The 17899-nt window shown below is 31.4% G+C and overlaps 2 protein-coding genes across 2 annotated transcripts; one reads left to right on the top strand and one right to left on the bottom strand.

Annotated features, from left to right (window-relative positions):
• Positions 1-1412: 1412 nt before the first annotated feature.
• LOC143080731 (uncharacterized) lies at positions 1413-2641 on the bottom strand. Its single transcript, XM_076256730.1, has one exon. It carries the CDS (start codon positions 2537-2539, stop codon positions 1655-1657), a length of 885 nt encoding a protein of 294 aa, XP_076112845.1. The 5' UTR covers positions 2540-2641; the 3' UTR covers positions 1413-1654.
• A 14-nt stretch (positions 2642-2655) lies between these two features.
• Positions 2656-14896, top strand: LOC143080730 (nucleolar protein 9-like). The gene is made up of 11 exons (XM_076256729.1): positions 2656-2867; positions 3904-4335; positions 4795-4899; positions 6597-6735; positions 7318-7507; positions 8197-8325; positions 9041-9178; positions 9857-10096; positions 10545-10803; positions 13839-13906; positions 14708-14896. The coding sequence occupies exons 1-11, from the start codon at positions 2726-2728 to the stop codon at positions 14879-14881; spliced, it is 2016 nt and encodes a 671-aa protein (XP_076112844.1). The 5' UTR covers positions 2656-2725; the 3' UTR covers positions 14882-14896.
• The last annotated feature ends 3003 nt before the right edge of the window (positions 14897-17899 follow it).

Below are 17899 nucleotides of genomic sequence, written 5' to 3'. Positions count from 1 at the left end.
TGACTTTTGTTAAAGAAATATAAAGCTTCTCAATGATCAAAATAATAGTATTTGTCAAACTGCTATATATTCAACCTATTTTTTCCAAGAAAGTGATTGGTTCTTTTTTTTTGAAATTTTTATATTTTTTTTAAAAGGGTCAAATTAAAGTAAACATTTTGTGAAAATTTTATGAAAATTGACCAAGCCAGATTAATTTTAGTGAAGGTGTTAGGTACCACCTTAAATAAAAGTGATCAATAAAAAGAATAAAATTTAAATTGTCTTTCTTCTTTGTCAATAATCTAATGTTTTTAAATTTCCAAACACACTGGCAAAATGGCTGTCAACAAGAGTAATTGTCAATGTATTCATTTGTCTGGTTTTAATATTGTTATCTACCTTTGTTTACTCTAAGTCGAACAATCAGCTGATTCCATGTAAAAAACTTTTATATATACATGTTGCTCAGACAGTTTCTGAAAGGTAAACTAAAAGGAAGTAAATAGATGAAAATACAAGTGTAAAACTTTTGATGGATTTGCACAAAATTACAAAGAAACTTGTCAAAAATTGTTTTTTAATCTTTGTGCTCTGTTCTTGTAAGATTTTGTTGTTGAAAACAGTTCTGTAGATCTTTTGATGTCTCTTTGTTCAATTTATTCATGAGTTTTATATACCAATTTAGAGCTTGTCATATAATATAGACACATTACTGTTTTTGAAGACCTTAGTTTCATTGACCTCATCATATCTTTTCTGTTGACAGTTTTCACTCTCATTGAACATGTTGATAAGATATTTGACATAATTTTTTTTTTTTAGAAATTGACTTTAAAAACATGTGAAAAATTTAAAAGATTGTGTATAAATCAGTTTGAAACAAACAAAAATTTTAAAAAATCAAGATTATACGTGTACAATCTTTTTAATTTTTCACATGTTTTTAAAGTCAATTTCTTAAAAAAAAAATTATGTCAAATATCTTATTTTAGGACATCACCCAGTTATATTCCATGAAATTAATATTATTCAAGTATAAAAAAAGAAGATGTGGTATGATTGCCAATTAGACAACTCTCCACAAGAGACCAAATGACACAGAAATAAACAACTATAGGTCACCATACGGCCTACAACAATTAGCAAAGCCCATACCACATAGTCAACTATAAAAGGCCAGAAATGACATTTGTAAAACAATTCAAAAGAGAAAATTAACGGCTTAATTTATGAATACAAAATGAACAAATCCTGATTCCCTAAATTTAGTTTCCATTCACTTAAGGAATAGTTTTGGTGAGCATGGCTAGTTGTGCAAAGTTTTCTTCATTAAAAGTTCCTAAAATGTATGCAGTGTATACATGGTATATGCTTAAGGATTAATACAAATAAAAGCAATTGGTTCAACTGGAAATGGCATACCCATGCAATATACCATTATATTTATTTTTATACATGTTGTGAATAGTTTTTGACCAACATGACCAACATGACCAAACATCATGAACATGCTATTAAAAATGAATAACATTGCAATATGAATTGAACAATACAATGTCAATGAATGTCAATGATTTCATGTTCACAAATATATGAACTTTTTAAAGTTATGTTTACTGTTAGTTCCAGATTAAAATACAGTATGTAACTGTTAGACAAAAAAATAACACTGTTATTTGTTTTTAGATCCAAGTTCTTGTGCTTTTAATGTTGCTGCTTCAACAGCACCAATTAAACATGATCTAAATCCAGACTTCTCAAGAGATTGCACTGCAGCTATAGTAGTTCCTCCTGGTGAGCAGACATCATCCTTTAGTTGCCCTGGATGTTTACCCGATTCTAGAACCATTTTAGCAGCTCCCAATAAAGTCTGAGCAGCTAGTTTTAATGCTAAATCTCGTGGGAGTCCCATGTTTACACCACCATCAGCTAGAGATTCAATTGCCATAAATCCATATGCAGGACCACTACCACTTAGGCCTGTAACTGCATCTAATAGATACTCCGATCCAATTTCACATATCCCTATACTCTGAAACAGTTCCCTTACAAGTTCACTATCGTGTAGCTGGACACTGGTACCGGGTGCTACCACTGAGGCTGCTGCCTGTACCGTGACAGTAATGTTTGGCATAACTCTGACAACTCTGGAACCAGGAGGTAAGTTTTGTTCGAAAGTAGAGAGTGGTACTCCTGCAGCTATTGACACAACTATTTTGTCCTTTGACACATGCTCTTTGACCTCCTTTAGTACTTTATTGACAACATTGGGTTTGACAGATATAACCACAACTTGACTCTTATTCACAACTTCTTTGTTATCTTGTGTTGTTGTTACTCCGAATTCCTTAACAAACTGAAGCATTCTGGGATTTGCATTACTTGCTGAAACATCTGAAAGTGTAATGTTCTTTCCTTTGATGATACCTGAGGTAACAAAACCTTTTGTCATTGCTTGGGCCATTTTGCCAGCCCCTATAAATCCAATAGTCATGTCTTCGGAAACATATTTCCTCTTTTGACAGACAGCTGCGGCTGGAGTAATTGATGATTCCATTATTGTTGAGTATGATGATCTTTGATATCACCGTATCATGATTTAACCGGCTTTGACGGCTTTGAGTTTGAAGACACAGAAAAATTCAATCACACCGTTATCGGTACAGTATTTAGAATATCTATTCTTACTTCCGGTGAAAACACATGCCATGTGAAGTTAAAAACATAATAAAAACAAGCGAAAATGGGAAAAAGCAGAAGAAACAAGGATGAAAATGACTCAAACTTTTCTCAAAAGAAAGAAAGGGTTGATGAGAATACAATTAACTATTACAGACGAGTCACAGAGACATTGAATGAGGGATTTTCAACAGATGAAGATAGAGGTAAAAGCTATCAATCTGTGTTGTTTCTTTATTTTTCTTTATACTTACATATACATTTACTCTCAACCCAGGATAAAGGAGAGATTCCAACTATATGTCCCCATTCAAATGCATTGATCGGCCAAAAAAAAAAGGGTATATGTCCCCATTCAAATGCATTGATCGGCCAAAAAAAAAGGGGGGGGGGGAGATCCTGCTGCACACAGAGTTCAATGTTTAATCTTATCAATTCAACAAAGAAACTAATTGCGCAAAAATCTTAAATATTTGTGCAAGGCCTTCAAAATTTGCTCCTTGGGGGCTTGTAAATGAGCAGTGTTCTGAAGATACTAAATGTAACAGACAAATGGGATTTTCATTGACCATGAAATTACACTTAAATGATTAGTAAAGACATCTGCAAAGGGCATATAATCTAAAATTCTATTAAAGCAAAGAAATCATAAGAACTCAATAAAAGAAGATAGGATGACTTTTTTACTTAAAAATCTGAATGTCTAAGGGACATACAAAATGTACATTGTAACTCAGCCAATATTTTTTTTTACCTATACAACTAAATAAAATTCACTTGTATAGGTATCCTACAAATTTACTTTAATATAAGTATATTAATATTACTTCTTCAAGTAATTAAAATTAACTTGTACAAGTAGTACCCCTGACTGCATGTGGCATCCATTGTGTTGATCTTATTATTACAAACCAGGGAAATAAATAGTCTAGTTCGGTAGGTCACATTCGTGAAAAGGGAACAGGATTGTAGTTAAAACATAAGGAACATATCCAATATCCTCATGATCATCTGTGAAACAGATATTCCATAATAGTCATTCAACTGTATGGTATGCCCTTAAGTTATTCACACACTTGTCATTTGGTCTTTGCATTTGGTGGATATTAATCTCACTGACAATAATACCAGATATCCTAGTTTCTGTCAACTACTTTTTTGTGGTACATGCATGTATTTCAAAGTCCTTAATATGATATCACTAAAATGTCATTTTAATATACATTTTTGTTTGTTTTTCAGAATTGTTCTTGGATAATGTTTTTAATCAGCTTGAAGAGGATGGACCAAAAGTGTGCAGACTAGCAAGTACTAGTCGTGTGTTAGAAAAACTTATACTTGATGCGCAAGACAAAAATATTTTACAATTATTAAAAGCGTTTAGCCAAGACTGGATTGTATTATTGTCAGACCGATTTGGAAGCCATGTTTTACAGAAACTAATTTGTCAAATTCCACGATGTTTATCTAAGATTTCTAATGAAGAAGATACAGAGGATGAAACTATTTACACATACTTCTTAAATCTTTGTAACTTTCTCAAGGATAACATTTCTGACGCAAGGACAGATGTGTATGCCTCACATATTTTGAGGGTAGTTTTACAAGTTTTAGGTGGTGTAAATGTTGGAGAACAAGTTGTTAGAAGTCGTCTTTCAAGAAATCAGGATAAAGGTAAATTGTCATAATGCTTTTCAGGAAATTATTGAAAGACATGTATTTTCATTTTAATATTCATGGGGAAGCTTAGATTCTGTGAAAAAGAATGATTGCATGTGTTATGAAGAGGAAATTGTCTTTCAAATTTATAATTCTATTAGAATAATAACCCTTGTTTTCAAAATTCCAATAGGGAACATACTTTATATATAATTGTATCAATAAACCAATTTTTTGAGACGCTTCGGCCATTGGCCTTCTTCAGTTCTTTATTTTTCCTCTCAACTACATGGATGACATTACATTTGTATTTCCTTTTCAATCATGTATAACATTGATTATTTCTGAATTTATATATTAAAGTAAATTTTGTTGCTTCACCTTCCAAATAAAATGTACATGCATATGGTGTATTGTATTGAATCTATCTATATATTTTTCTTAAACATGTTAAATTGAAGTATTTCTTTACAGATGGACAAGATGAAATTAACATGGACAATTTCAGCCCATCTGACAAATTCAAGAAAGTATTACTGAAATTTACCAAAGTCATACTAAGTTCTGAGACCTTAAATAGTAAGTAAACATGTCAATAAAAATGTTTGTTAACTTCAAGATCTAGATCCATGCACAAATATGAAAAGGTCAAGCACCTACATGAAATTGAGACATCAATGCCAGTGCTTTGTATTCTGAAGAAAAAATATGAGTTTGATTCTAAAAAAACAAACCCAGAGGCAATGTGCGTTCAATGTCTGGGGCAACCATTGAACATGTTGAAATAAATAAACACAAAAACTTGAAAAAACTTAAATGTAATGTGTAACTGTTCAATCTTAATAATCTTTATTTACTAAAGTCATCAAACTATAGGCATAAACATATAAAATACACAAAGTATACATAGATAGCAGAAGGTGAAACATACCGGTACAACTTGTTAGATCACAACATTCATACCTGTAACAATATCAGTGTTCTCCCCAGGCCCTTAAAGGACCACGGGCCCGCGATGTATAATTTTCTGCCGCGGTGGTATCGTTCTTGCCGCGATGTATAATTTTTTTCCGTGGTGCTAAAGTTTTCGGTAAAAAAATCGTATTAAAATCGGTAAAGTTTCAGATGACTTCAACTTTACATCAAAATTGACCAGTTCTAACCAGTTTAATCCAGTATTGACAAGATGATTGTTTACACCACGTGATCGATTTACCTGTTGAGGTTAACCTTGATGAATTAATTGTGGAGTTACTTCCCCTGATTTTGCTAATTACAAATAAATGCTCCTCACATATAATTTCTCATTGCAAAAAAAAATAAAGTACAAATTGAATGCAAAATTATATTAGAATGTTACATTAAGGATGAAAACATTCTTAGAACATACCAACAAAAATGTTTTGCAAATTATTTTTGAGAATCATACCATTATTGATGCACAGACATATTATAATAAATAGGTAATTTATTAAATAATATATAATGTTTGACTGTAACAGGTCTAAAAAGCCTACTGCAACAACTCTAATACATTCCCACGCAGGACTAAAGCTAGGGATGAACCTTGTGAATAGAAAACTCTTAAAGAACTCTCCATGTCTGTAACAAAGAATTAATTAAAAGAATCAGATCTAAAACTATGGAAAATAGCTTTTAATTTACTGAAGGTTCTGTATCAAAAATCTTGTTCAAAGTTCATTGTTATGGGGAATGTGTAGTGTAACTACAAGTATCGGGACAAAATGGCTTGATCAAAATATAAGAAGTGACTTTAGCTTAAAGACTAATTGTGCTTTCTTTTATTTATTCTTCAAAGATATTAAAGTATACAAACTGATTATTAATTTACTTTTTCTACCAATAATTTTCTGACCCAAAGTCCTACAACACAGTTCCACAGTAAACAAAACAAAGGCAAACAGGTAATGACAAAAAGTAACAAGAAAAAAATAAGCGACGCAAAGCGACACAAAATACTGTAAAATTCATTTCGTCACGCGTTACCCTGGTGCTATCCAAAAATCCTGGGGAGAACACTGAATATGTAATTTACAACTTGTTAGATCACAACATTCATACCGGTAACAATATGTAATTTACACCTTGATAATTAATATCTGCTCTTAGTTTTGAGTGAAATGCATGTAACAGTCACTGTGTAAACAGACAGAAGATAACCACAGGGTTAAGCTGACAAAGTTACAACATCAAATATAAAAAAAAAAGATAATGATTTAATTTGCTTTGCCATAAATATGTATTTTATTTTTCAGTGGAGATTTGTAGTGCTACAAATAACCCTCTGATACAGACAGTACTTCTGGTATTACACAAAGTGAATGACCAAAAGTGTCAGAAATACTTAAAGAAACTCCTCTGTATTCCTGGTCTCTTTGAATCGAACGAGGAGAGGTATGGTTAAGCAAAATAACATCCTTCACTTCTTTCAGTCTTTTGTAGTACTTTATGTACTTGGACATACTTCATTTTGTTGCTTAGGGTATAAATGTTTTTACCCATTGCTCTGTCTGTTCCGTTCATTTGTTTGTCAGACCTTTAGTCCTGTTCTTGTCATCACAACTCCTGAAACTACACAACAGAATTTAATGAAATTTTTTAGATAATAAGGACATGCTATGTAGACGTGTATATGGACAGGAAATTATGATTCAATTGTTTGTTTTTGTTATTTAGTAATTTAAAAAGATCTATCTATGGCTTTGTTCTAAAATTAGAGATTAATTACAGTTTTTGCTTACAGAAAAAAAGGTTTATATATAAACATGATGCATAAAACATATACCCAGAGGCCAGCCTCAAACATGTTAGTTAATTGCAAGAGGTTACTTTCATTTTGTTTTGTTAAAACATCTTTTGAAAAAAGTAAGTTAATTTTAACAGCTGTTGCTATTTTACTAAAGAACTGACACATACTTGAAAGAAGATAATTGGATATTTTATCTCAGAAATATATGATGATGTTTTATTTTGTAGCCTTCCTGTCATTGCTAAGGATGAAGTTGGATCTTTTATGGTGGAGCAAATTTTAAATCTGTGTTCAGGAGAATTTTACACTGAACTGTACAAAAAGCTATTCAAAGGGAAACTACTGTTGTATGCAGTTCATCCAGTGTCAAATTTTATTCTTCAGAGACTAATCACAAATGTAAAAGAAAAAGAGCATGTAAGATCATTATTTACTGTTTGTAAAATGTTGTATGTCTATGTTTCTTTTTTAATGTTTAAGTCTATATTTTATTTCAACTCCATGTTTAATGTCAATGTCTATACTACTGTTGAAATTTTCTAAATTTTTAGTATCATTTTAACAAGAAGAAATAAGATCTTTAATTGTTACACTAATTCACATTGAAAATATCTAAATTTTAGGAAGTTGACTTATAGGTGCTTAATAAGTTGATTATGCATGAAAATTGTTTGCCTGTAGATGCTAAGAAAAAACAATAAATCAGGAGCTGGACTTTTATTTTAAGGTGGTACAGAACACCTCGATTAAAATAAATTTGGTTCATTTAATTTTCATAACATTTTTAACAAAATATTTACTTTGAACCGTAGACAAAAAATGAAAAAAAATTAAATTGAACCACACACCTATATGGTAAAATTTCATTGGATATATAGCAGTTTGACAAACACTTATTTTGATCATTGAAAAGCATAACCTTTCCTTAACAATAGAACGTGATTAAAACTTTCTGGTGATTTTTACACTATCTGTTGTGTTTACATGTACCACCTCAAATGGGCATTTTTATCATTTCTTCTTTATAGCATCCTTATACTTATTGAAGAAAGTTGACATATATACATATGTTATTGTGCTCTTAAGAAATATATATCTCATTTTAGTTTGAGGAGATATTTGGAGAACTATGTGGATATTTGGAAGACATGTTAGCTGTAAATCATTTAGGAGTAGTGACTAGGCTAGCAGAGACTTGTCACAGGCTGGGATGTAATCAAGAAAAACTTTTAAGAGTAGGTGTTATATATATATGTATGTGTGGAAAGTTGTCTCATAAAAAACTTGTGAAAGGATGGAATATAATCTGGTTTCTTGCAATAACTACATGGCCCTCAGGTAGGGTTCACCTGACCTCGACCTCATATCAAGGTTAAAGATACTTGGTCAATCTGTATCTCAGAATACAGATAATATCATATACTATGTGCTTTCTTGTCTTAGAAGATATATTCTTTTGTTTTTATAGTGGAATTTTTATGTTTTTGAAAATTAAAAAAAAATTAAAAATCGGATTGTTATTAATTTTTTTTTAGGGCTATTCCAGAAAAAAATGTATGGAGGGGTTGGAAGGCACTTTTTGTCAGCACCTGTCACCCAGACAATTGTAATTGAGACTTATAGTGCATTATAGTGTGAAAAGTTGCTCTGATACCCATCACCCATGTATTATTAATATAATGTGCCTTCCAACCCCCCTAAACATTTTTTTCTGGAATAGCCCTTAGCAAAAGTGAATATGTTTCTGGGCTGATATAGTTTTTTGAGACCCCACCCTGACACTTTTAATCTCTTAACAGTCGACAAACAAAATGTTCATAAAGTAACATACAATAATAGTAATTACATGTAAATAAAAGATAGCTGTTATGAATCTTTCTTGTAAAAAAGACAGAATATTATAATTGAGGGTATAAACTTTTTAAGTAAGATTTTGTACTACTTTTGCAGTCTCTAAAGGCAGCATTTCATTGTTTGGAACCAGTAGAAAGAGAAACGAAGGTGGCGCCACTGTTGCTTTCACTAACTACATATGAGATATATTATGGTATGACAGACAGTGATGTAAAGAAAGAAGACGAAACTGATGTAAGTTATTTTAATGTCTTTTAATAAGATATGACTGATACTATTCTGACAATAAAATTAAGACTTAAAAAATTATACCCTTTTTACCATTTTTATTCATATAATCTGCACGATATTTAAAAGGGTACATTCATTTTGTCTTCCATTGGTGCAAAGTGACACTGATAGGCACTTACTCATTATATTAACATTCCCAATTTTCAATTCAATTGTTATTATAGTGTACTCGTCTTGTCAGTTAATGTTGAGAGACAATAAAAATGAACTAAAATCAACATGCTTTATGGACTAAACTTTTCTGGTCATTTATGTCTGAAGGAAAATAACAATATATTAAAAGCAAATTCTAAAACTGTCTGTGTCAACATATTCTGGCTACTACCTAAACGATCTCTTCAAACAAGAATAATTGACATACAACTGTCATGGTCCTGATAACACTTTCTAATGAACCAGGGTTTAAAGTATACAACCCTCCCACTTTTCAGTTTTCAGTGAACTATGAATCATCGAAATTATTATTTTTACATTCACAGCCTTTAATACTAAACACTTCACAATGCAAAAGATAAGGTGTGATTACTGTGTTCATTCTAATCCTCAAAGTCCAGATGAAAAATAAGTTTGGAGAAAAAAACTAAATAAATAGTTTGTGATATAACGAGGAATATATTTCAGAAAGAACCAGCAAAGAAAGATCCAGTTTTAACAGATATTAATTACCATGGGTCCATGTTACTTCAACATTTATTGAAGTTTGGTAACCCTAAACAGATGGTTACCAGTCTACTAGAACTGAAACCAGTTGAGTTGAAGAATTTGTCATGTAACCCATGTGGTAGTCATGTGGTGGATGCATTTTTCCAGAGCAAAACAATTGGAGAAAAAAGTAGAGAGGCATTTGTAAATAGAATAAAGGTAATTTTTGTTCATGCTAAATATAGATCACAGCAGATAATTTTTCAAGAATTTTCATCAATGCAATAAATGATAAGTTATTTAGTCAGTTTGAAAGGCTCACTAGAGCTTGTGTTGATGTAGTTTATTGAATATCAAATTTAAATAAAACTTTGAATTTCAAGATGATTGTCACTTTCATTGATAACATTAATGTCATAGTTAAGACATCTAGGATTAGGAGTGTATCTTATGAACTGAAGGGGATGAGGGGTTTAGGTCAATGAAAAAGCAAAAACAACAACACAATAGAACAGAATAAAACAAGATGTTGTCTTAGCTCATTGATTACATTAATGTTTAATATCATTGGCACTCACACCACATCTTCCTATATATCTAATTAATATAGCATGTAAATGCATGCATTTGTTATAATCACTTATTTTATCACTTTTTTTCAATGCAGGGTCAATATCTTGATATTGCTTGTAATAAAAATGGAAGCAGAACATTGGAAATGATTTGGAAACATGTAAATACAAGCCAGAAAATTGCTATAGCTACAGAACTTGGTAAACAGGAACACAAAATTAGGGGAGACAGATTTGGATTCTTTGTTCATAAAAACTTTGGAATTTTCCAATTTGTTCAACGGAGGAAAGATTGGGAGGAAAATCTGAATGCCAATTTGAAGAAAAGAAAATTGTTCGAAGAGATTTTAGGAGGTTTGTAAACTCTTGTACTGTCATGAAACTTATATTTGTGCTTTTAGCAAAGGGTGATGAGCAATTCTCTTTACCTGATGCTTATCGTCAATAGAATATATGGGTAATTTACTAAATCTTTATCTTGAAAAATTCATATGCTATAAATTGAGAAAATCAGTCAATTGCAAAAATGTTAAAAATGTTCTACCATTCTGTTCATTTTATAACAAACAAAAAACGTCAGACAACTCACTATAGAAGCTATTGTTGCCTTAAATGACAAGTTCTACACATTTCTTATTATAGATAGATAAAGTATAAAATTTAATTGCAAAAATAATTAGCAAAACAAGATCTAGAAATATGACTAAACATGGCCTAAATCATGGGAAGTTAAAGCCTCTAAATGATGTTTTTATATCAATTATTTGCATTTTGGCTATCATCTTAGTTGTAATAGATAAAGCAAATTTTAAATTGCAAAAATGATCAGCAAGACAACATCTTCAAGTTTAGAAAAAAAAGCTGAAATTGTTGAATGATATCTTTTACCCTTAAATGACAATTTTTTTTTTTAACAATTTTTGCATTTTTGGCCTTAAATATGGATGAAGAAATCTGTAAACACCAAAAATTATCAGGAGGACAAGATTGGAAAAGAAAAATTCTAAAACTATGCTTGTACACCACTTTTTGCTTCAGAATTATAAGAGTAAAACATTTCAGCTTTGCTATTGTTTGGATATACGCAAAAATTGAAAATGTTTTGGTCGTATATTGGTATCACGTTGGCTGCGTCGTCGTCGTCCAAAGATATTTGGTTTTCGCACTATAACTTTAGTATAAGTAAATAGAAATCTATGAAATTTTAACACAAGGTTTATGACCACAAAAGGAAGGTTGGGATTGATTTTGGGAGTTTTGGTTCCAACAGTTTAGGAATTAGGGGCCAAAAAAAGGGCCCAAATAAGCATTATTCACAGTTTTCGCACAATAACTTTAGTATAAGTAAATAGAAATCTATGAAATTTAAACACAAGGTTTATGACCATAAAAGGAAGGTTAGGATTGATTTTGGGAGTTTTGGTCCCAACAGTTTAGGATTAAGGGGCCCAAATGGTCCAAAATTAAACTTTGTTTGATTTCATCAAAAATTGAATAATTGGGGTTCTTTGATATGCCGAATCTAACTGTGTATGTAGATTCTTAATTTTTGGTCCCGTTTTCAAATTGGTCTAGATATACATTAAGGTCCAAAAGGGTCCAAATTAAACTTAGTTTGATTTTAACAAAAATTAAATACTTGGGGTTCTTTGATATGCTGAATCTAAAAATGTACTTAGATTTTGATAATGGGCCGTGTTTTCAAGTTTGTCCAAAATTAAACTTTGTTTGATTTCATAAAAAATTGAATAGTTGGGGTTCTTTATATGCCAAATCTAACTGTGTTTGTAGATTCTTAATTTTTGGTCCCGTTTTCAAATTGGGCTACATTAAAGTCCAAAGGGTCCAAAATTAAACTAAGTTTGATTTTAACAAAAATTGAATTCTTGGGCTTCTTTGATATGCTGAGACTAAACATGTACTTAGATTTTTGATTATGGGCCCAGTTTTCAAGTTGGTCCAAATCAGGATCCAAAATTATTATATTAAGTATTGTGCAATAGCAAGAAATTTTTAATTGCACAGTATTCAGCAATAGCAAGAAATCTTGAATTGCACAGTATTGTGCAATAGCAAGAAATTTTCAATTGCACAATAGCAAGAAATCTTCAATTGCACAGTATTGTGCAATAGCAAGTATTTTCAATTGCACAGTATTGCACAATAGCAAGAAATTTTCAATTGGAGTTATCTTTCTTTGTCCAGAATAGTAGTTGAATCAACTTAAGGGGGCTGGCGGGTCTAAATCAATTTTTTTATTTAATATAGGATTTCTCTATATTTTTCTATAAATGAACTTTATCTTATACTAACTAGAAAAATGAATTAAAAAAATGGGGTCACCGTTCATTTACGCTCACAATCTGCCTTCGAAAGAAGCATACATTTTTGTTAATGTCCTTTTTTTCTGTTGAACTAATAGGAGAAATAGCGGTAATATCGAAATAAAAAAGGAACTAAATTACAGAAATCGCTTAAATTTTACAATTATTTAGTTTATGAACGGCTTATTTGAAAACAACAATAAAAAATATAGGTCACCGACAAGTTAAAAAAGATATTTCAATTTTAATGCCAAAAAAATGGCATTTTTGACCAAAGGGAGATAATTTGGAGCTTTTTCAATGATATCTACATTTTAAAAGTCACCTGGGGCCAACACAAATTGATTTTGTGGAATGATTTTTGCACCATATGATAAAGTAACAACTACTTAAGGTAATAAATAGAATTTGTAATAAAAAAATAAAGTTTATTTTTTTTCTGAAAATCTTATACCCGCGAGCCTCCTTAAATCATTGTTTTATACAATATACAATGTATATTCACTTGTACTACCAACTGATAAATTAAAACAATCTTTACCATTAATTGATAACAAGCACTTTTTTTACATTTTAATATTTTATGATGTATTTAAATGAGTAGTTATTGTTGCGAACTCCATTAGAAATTTGAATTGAGATCAGTTTTGGAATAAGGGAAAAAAAAATTTGGGGGTGTTCAATTTTTCTCATTTCAGATTTCATAAATAAAAAGAAAATTTCTTCAAATTTTTTTGTGAGAGGATTAATATTCAACAGCATAGTGAATTGCTCAAAGGCAAAAAAAATTTTTTAAGTTCATTAGACCACATTAATTCTGTGTCAGAAACCTATGCTGTGTCAACTATTTAATCACAATCCAAATTTAGAGCTGAATCCAGCTTGAATGTTGTGTCCATACTTGCCCCAACCGTTCAGGGTTCAAGCTCTGCGGTCGTATAAAGCTGCGCCCTGCAGAGCATCTGGTTTTAACCATAGTAATGATTTATTGTAAATTTGGATAAAACTAAATGAGTTATTCAATGTATTGCGACAAATGTGATAATATTTCATTATATTCTACAGTTGATTCCTCAGGAAATAAAAAGAAGAAAGGTAGTAGTAAATCTGAAGACAATCCACTTAAGTTAGAGGTATAGTTTTGGTATATTCTTGATTAATCTTATACACCTAATGCAAAAAAGTAAAGAGACTTATGTTCACATTACTCTTGTTATTTGTATCATTGAGTTTCCAAAATACATACCTCACATCTACTCATCATATAATGTTTGCAGCACAAGATATGTTCACTTTACAATTGTATTCACATAACAAGACTTTTTACATTCCACTTGCTGGTTAGCTCTACATCATCACAAACATACCTGGTTTCTTCTGCTTGAATTAATAAATTTGATGAAGTATCAGAACGAAAACATGTTGATGTGATATGATAATGACCTCTGCTTTATACTAACTACCTAAACACATTAATATGACTCTGAGCCTACCAGTATGTTCTTACCCATAATGCAGCATGCTTGGCAGACAAGCAGCGAAAACAAGTCTGATCAGGCTTAACTAAGGATGGAAACCATGACCTCCTATACTTAGAGGCTTAAACCCTACCACTAGACCATTAAAGCCACATATACTAATTATATATTTGTGACAGTATCTGTATAACTGTAAACAAACTAATTTTGCGCGAGCAATTTAATTTAGTGAGTAGAAAAATATGTAAGACTTGAATTTTTCCTAACTTACCTATATCAAGTAAATTTGGAAATTGCGTAACTAAATAGGTGCAAAATAGTCTAGAATTGGCTGAACACGAAAAGTATCCAAGAAAATGAATTAGTTTACAGTATCAGTATATTTCAGCAGCGTATATATTGTAATATGTTTATAACAGTTAGGAGAAATATTTTAAGTATTATTTATTTTTCCAGGACAGTGATGATGAAGAGGAAGCTAAAACAAAGAAACCTGTATTGTACAAAAGGAAACTAGGATATGAACAAACAATACCAGGAAGTAAAAAACAATCAAAAGAATATCAATTAAAAGACAAGAAAATGAAACATTTGTTAAATGAAGTGACTGGGAAGAAGAAAAAGAAATAAAAATTTTAACAAATATTTTAGTTTTATCTTTGACACATCTTTAATTCGTATATTTCAATGGTATCAATTATGAAGTCGAGTTTCTCCAATTTTTGAAAACATAGAATTAAGTAGTTTTAAACACTATTTTTGTCTATTCTCTCTGTCTCACCAAGTATCAATCTGATTATTGGGTTTTTATTTAAAGAAAAAAATAGGTTGTAGCACACTGGAAAGTTAGCATTTGGATATAATGAAACATACCTGAATTACTTTATAAGACCAGGACAAGATGTAGCTGTTGTCCGTGTTAATTTATCTTCTGAATTTTGGGGTCCTATTATTAAATATGGACTCTTTTATTTCTACCTTTAGTCAACTACCAAATATCATGCAGATTAATACATGATTAAAGATCTCAGAAAGTGAGACATATATATAGGGATTACAATTAGGCAATGGTGTAAACTATTTGTTTAAAGCTTTATATTTCAGAAGGTAGAAGACCTGGATGAATCATACTTTGTTTGCAGATATGTTATGTTACAAAGTTTCTATTGTCATATGTCCGTTGTCCTTGATCTCATTTTCATGGTTCACAGATTGCTCGAAATTAAATCTTTTAGGTCAGGTGAATATCTCACTAATTATGAGTAATCATATAACTATATTAAGTATATGGGTATCTTGCAATGTTGACATGTCTAGGCATATTTCACCTTACCTTGATCTCTGTTCAGGGATCAAGGTTGGTGTTGCTCATGTTCATTTCTTAGATACTATAAGCAGTCAATTATATGTGGTGTATGGAATGATTGTAATAGTACTTGTCAGTCTGGCAGGTTTCATCTGACCTTAACCTCATTTTAAAGGTTCATTAGTCACTTCTATTGCAGAAACTGAGACATAGGGATAGTGATCCAGTGACTATGGCATTACAGTACTTCTTAAAACTTTATATTCTAGAAGGTATAAGACCTGTATGTGTCAATCTCTGTTTATAGATGCCTTATGTTATGAAGTTTCCATCATAATATGGCCAATTGTCCTTGAAAACATTTTTATGCCCGATTTATTGGCATTATGTTTTCTGGTCTGTGCATCCGTCCGTCTGTCCGTTTGTCCTGCTTCAGGTTAAAGTTTTTGGACGAGGTAGTTTTTGATGAAGTTTGAAGTCCTATCAACTTGAAACTTACTAAGCATGTTCCCTATGATATGATCTTTCTAATTTCAATGCCAAATTAGAGATTTTATCTCATTTTCACAGTCCACTGAACATAGAAAATGATAGTGCAGATTTTGGACACATTCTTGTTATAAATGGTTCAGTGACTTCCTGAAAAAAATGTAAAGATTTTTGAAATGTTTATTTCTGTCTTCTTATGATTGATAGGATAACTCTATTTGATGTGTGCGTACCTTTTAAGGTCCTTGTGGTTGTCGGACAGTTTTCATATGACTTTCACATCATTTCATGGCTCAGTGATCAAGATTAAGTTTTCGTGGTCAAATCTATATCTTGGATACTATAAGCCATTGGTCAACTATATTGGGTATATGGAATGATTATAAGGTACATGTCCAACTTGCAGGTGTCATCTGACCTCGACCTCGATTTCTTGTTCAGGGTTTCAAAAATATTAAAGTTTAGGTCCGTTTTTCAAATACCGAATGCTATGAATAGGTCCGCTATATTTTAGTGTATGGAAATATTTTTAGAATGTTTTTTGTCAGTCCGGCATGTTTTATTTGACTGATCTCATTTTCATTGTTAAACAATAAGCAGTAGACAGTTCAACCATATTTAGTGCATGGAATGATTGTTAGGTGTATATGTCTGTCCGACAGGTATCATCTGACCTTGACCTCACTTCTATGGTTCATTGGTCAATGTTAAGTTTTCTTAGTCAAGTTTACTTATATGGTATTAAAAGCAATAAGTTTACTAAATTTGATGCATGAAATCACATTAAGATGTACAGGTTTATCTGTCAGGATCATCTGACCTTGACCTCAATTGCATGGTTCATTGGTCAATATAATGTTTTCAAGGTAAAGTGTACATGTATTTCTTGCTTGGTTTATCTGACCTTGACCTCAATTTCATGGTTCATTGGTCAATATAATGTTTTCAAGGTGAAGTGTACATGTATTTCTTGCTTGGTTTATCTGACCTTGACCTCATTTTCATGGTTCATTGGTCAATATAATGTTTTCAAGATAAAGTGTACATGTATTTCTTGCTTGGTTTATCTGACCTTGACCTCATTTTCATGGTTCATTGGTCAATATAATGTTTTCAAGGTAAAGTGTACATGTATTTCTTGCTTGGTTTATCTCACCTTAATCTCATTTTCTTGGGATTATGTCATGGTAATGTGATAATTTAGGACTATCAGCATAAAATAAATGGTCAGTAAAGCAAATGAGACATTCCAGCGTGTGCACTCTTGTGTTTTGGTCTGTTTTTCAAATACTACTAATTATTATATAATACTAATAGGTCAAAAATGAAATGACAATAACATGGCAAAAAAACCCAAAACAAACAAAAGAAGAAAGGTCTACAAAACACAACCTTGAAAACCAGACTGTGCTACAGGAACTCCACTAAAACTGGGGATGACCTAAGGTGCTCCAGAAGGGTAAGCAGATACAGGTCCACATGTGGTACCCATTGTGTTGCTCATTACATCGTGATAAGTATAATTTGATAGGTCGCATTCAAGGAAAAGAGGATGGCGATAGTGATTACAACAATAGGAAAATATTTGTCATCCTCTGTGAAACACATATTCCATAATGGTCAACAGAATCGTGATGGTATCCATAACATTTTAGAAGGGATGACTTCAACTGCACCACTTGGAACTCTTGGTTTTATAACTTTAACTTAAACAGCAACCCTCTATCATGATAGGAAATGCAAGGCACTGAATGTTGATACACAGTATTCACTAATGGGAAGCAGAAATCATCTCTTTTGTCATAATGTTTTGTTCTCAACTGAGCCTCAAAGTCAATTTCTAGATGATAGTC

This window comes from Mytilus galloprovincialis, chromosome 6 (assembly GCF_965363235.1).
Source record: "Mytilus galloprovincialis chromosome 6, xbMytGall1.hap1.1, whole genome shotgun sequence".
Taxonomy (NCBI): domain Eukaryota; kingdom Metazoa; phylum Mollusca; class Bivalvia; order Mytilida; family Mytilidae; genus Mytilus; species Mytilus galloprovincialis.
The sequence above is the reverse complement of the archived record's forward strand: the minus strand, read 5'-3'. Positions and strand labels throughout refer to the sequence as shown.

What these genes read in the sequence shown, in the direction of transcription:
- LOC143080731 (XM_076256730.1), bottom strand. Translation starts at nt 2,539, where the DNA reads ATGGAATCATCAATTACTCCAGCCGCAGCTGTCTGTCAAAAGAGGAAA.
- LOC143080730 (XM_076256729.1), top strand. Translation starts at nt 2,726, where the DNA reads ATGGGAAAAAGCAGAAGAAACAAGGATGAAAATGACTCAAACTTTTCT. An exon ending in AGAAAGAAGACGAAACTGAT is followed by an intron (nt 9,179 to 9,856) that starts GTAAGTTATTTT and finishes AATATATTTCAG; the next exon opens with AAAGAACCAGCAAAGAAAGA. An exon ending in CATTTGTAAATAGAATAAAG is followed by an intron (nt 10,097 to 10,544) that starts GTAATTTTTGTT and finishes TTTTCAATGCAG; the next exon opens with GGTCAATATCTTGATATTGC.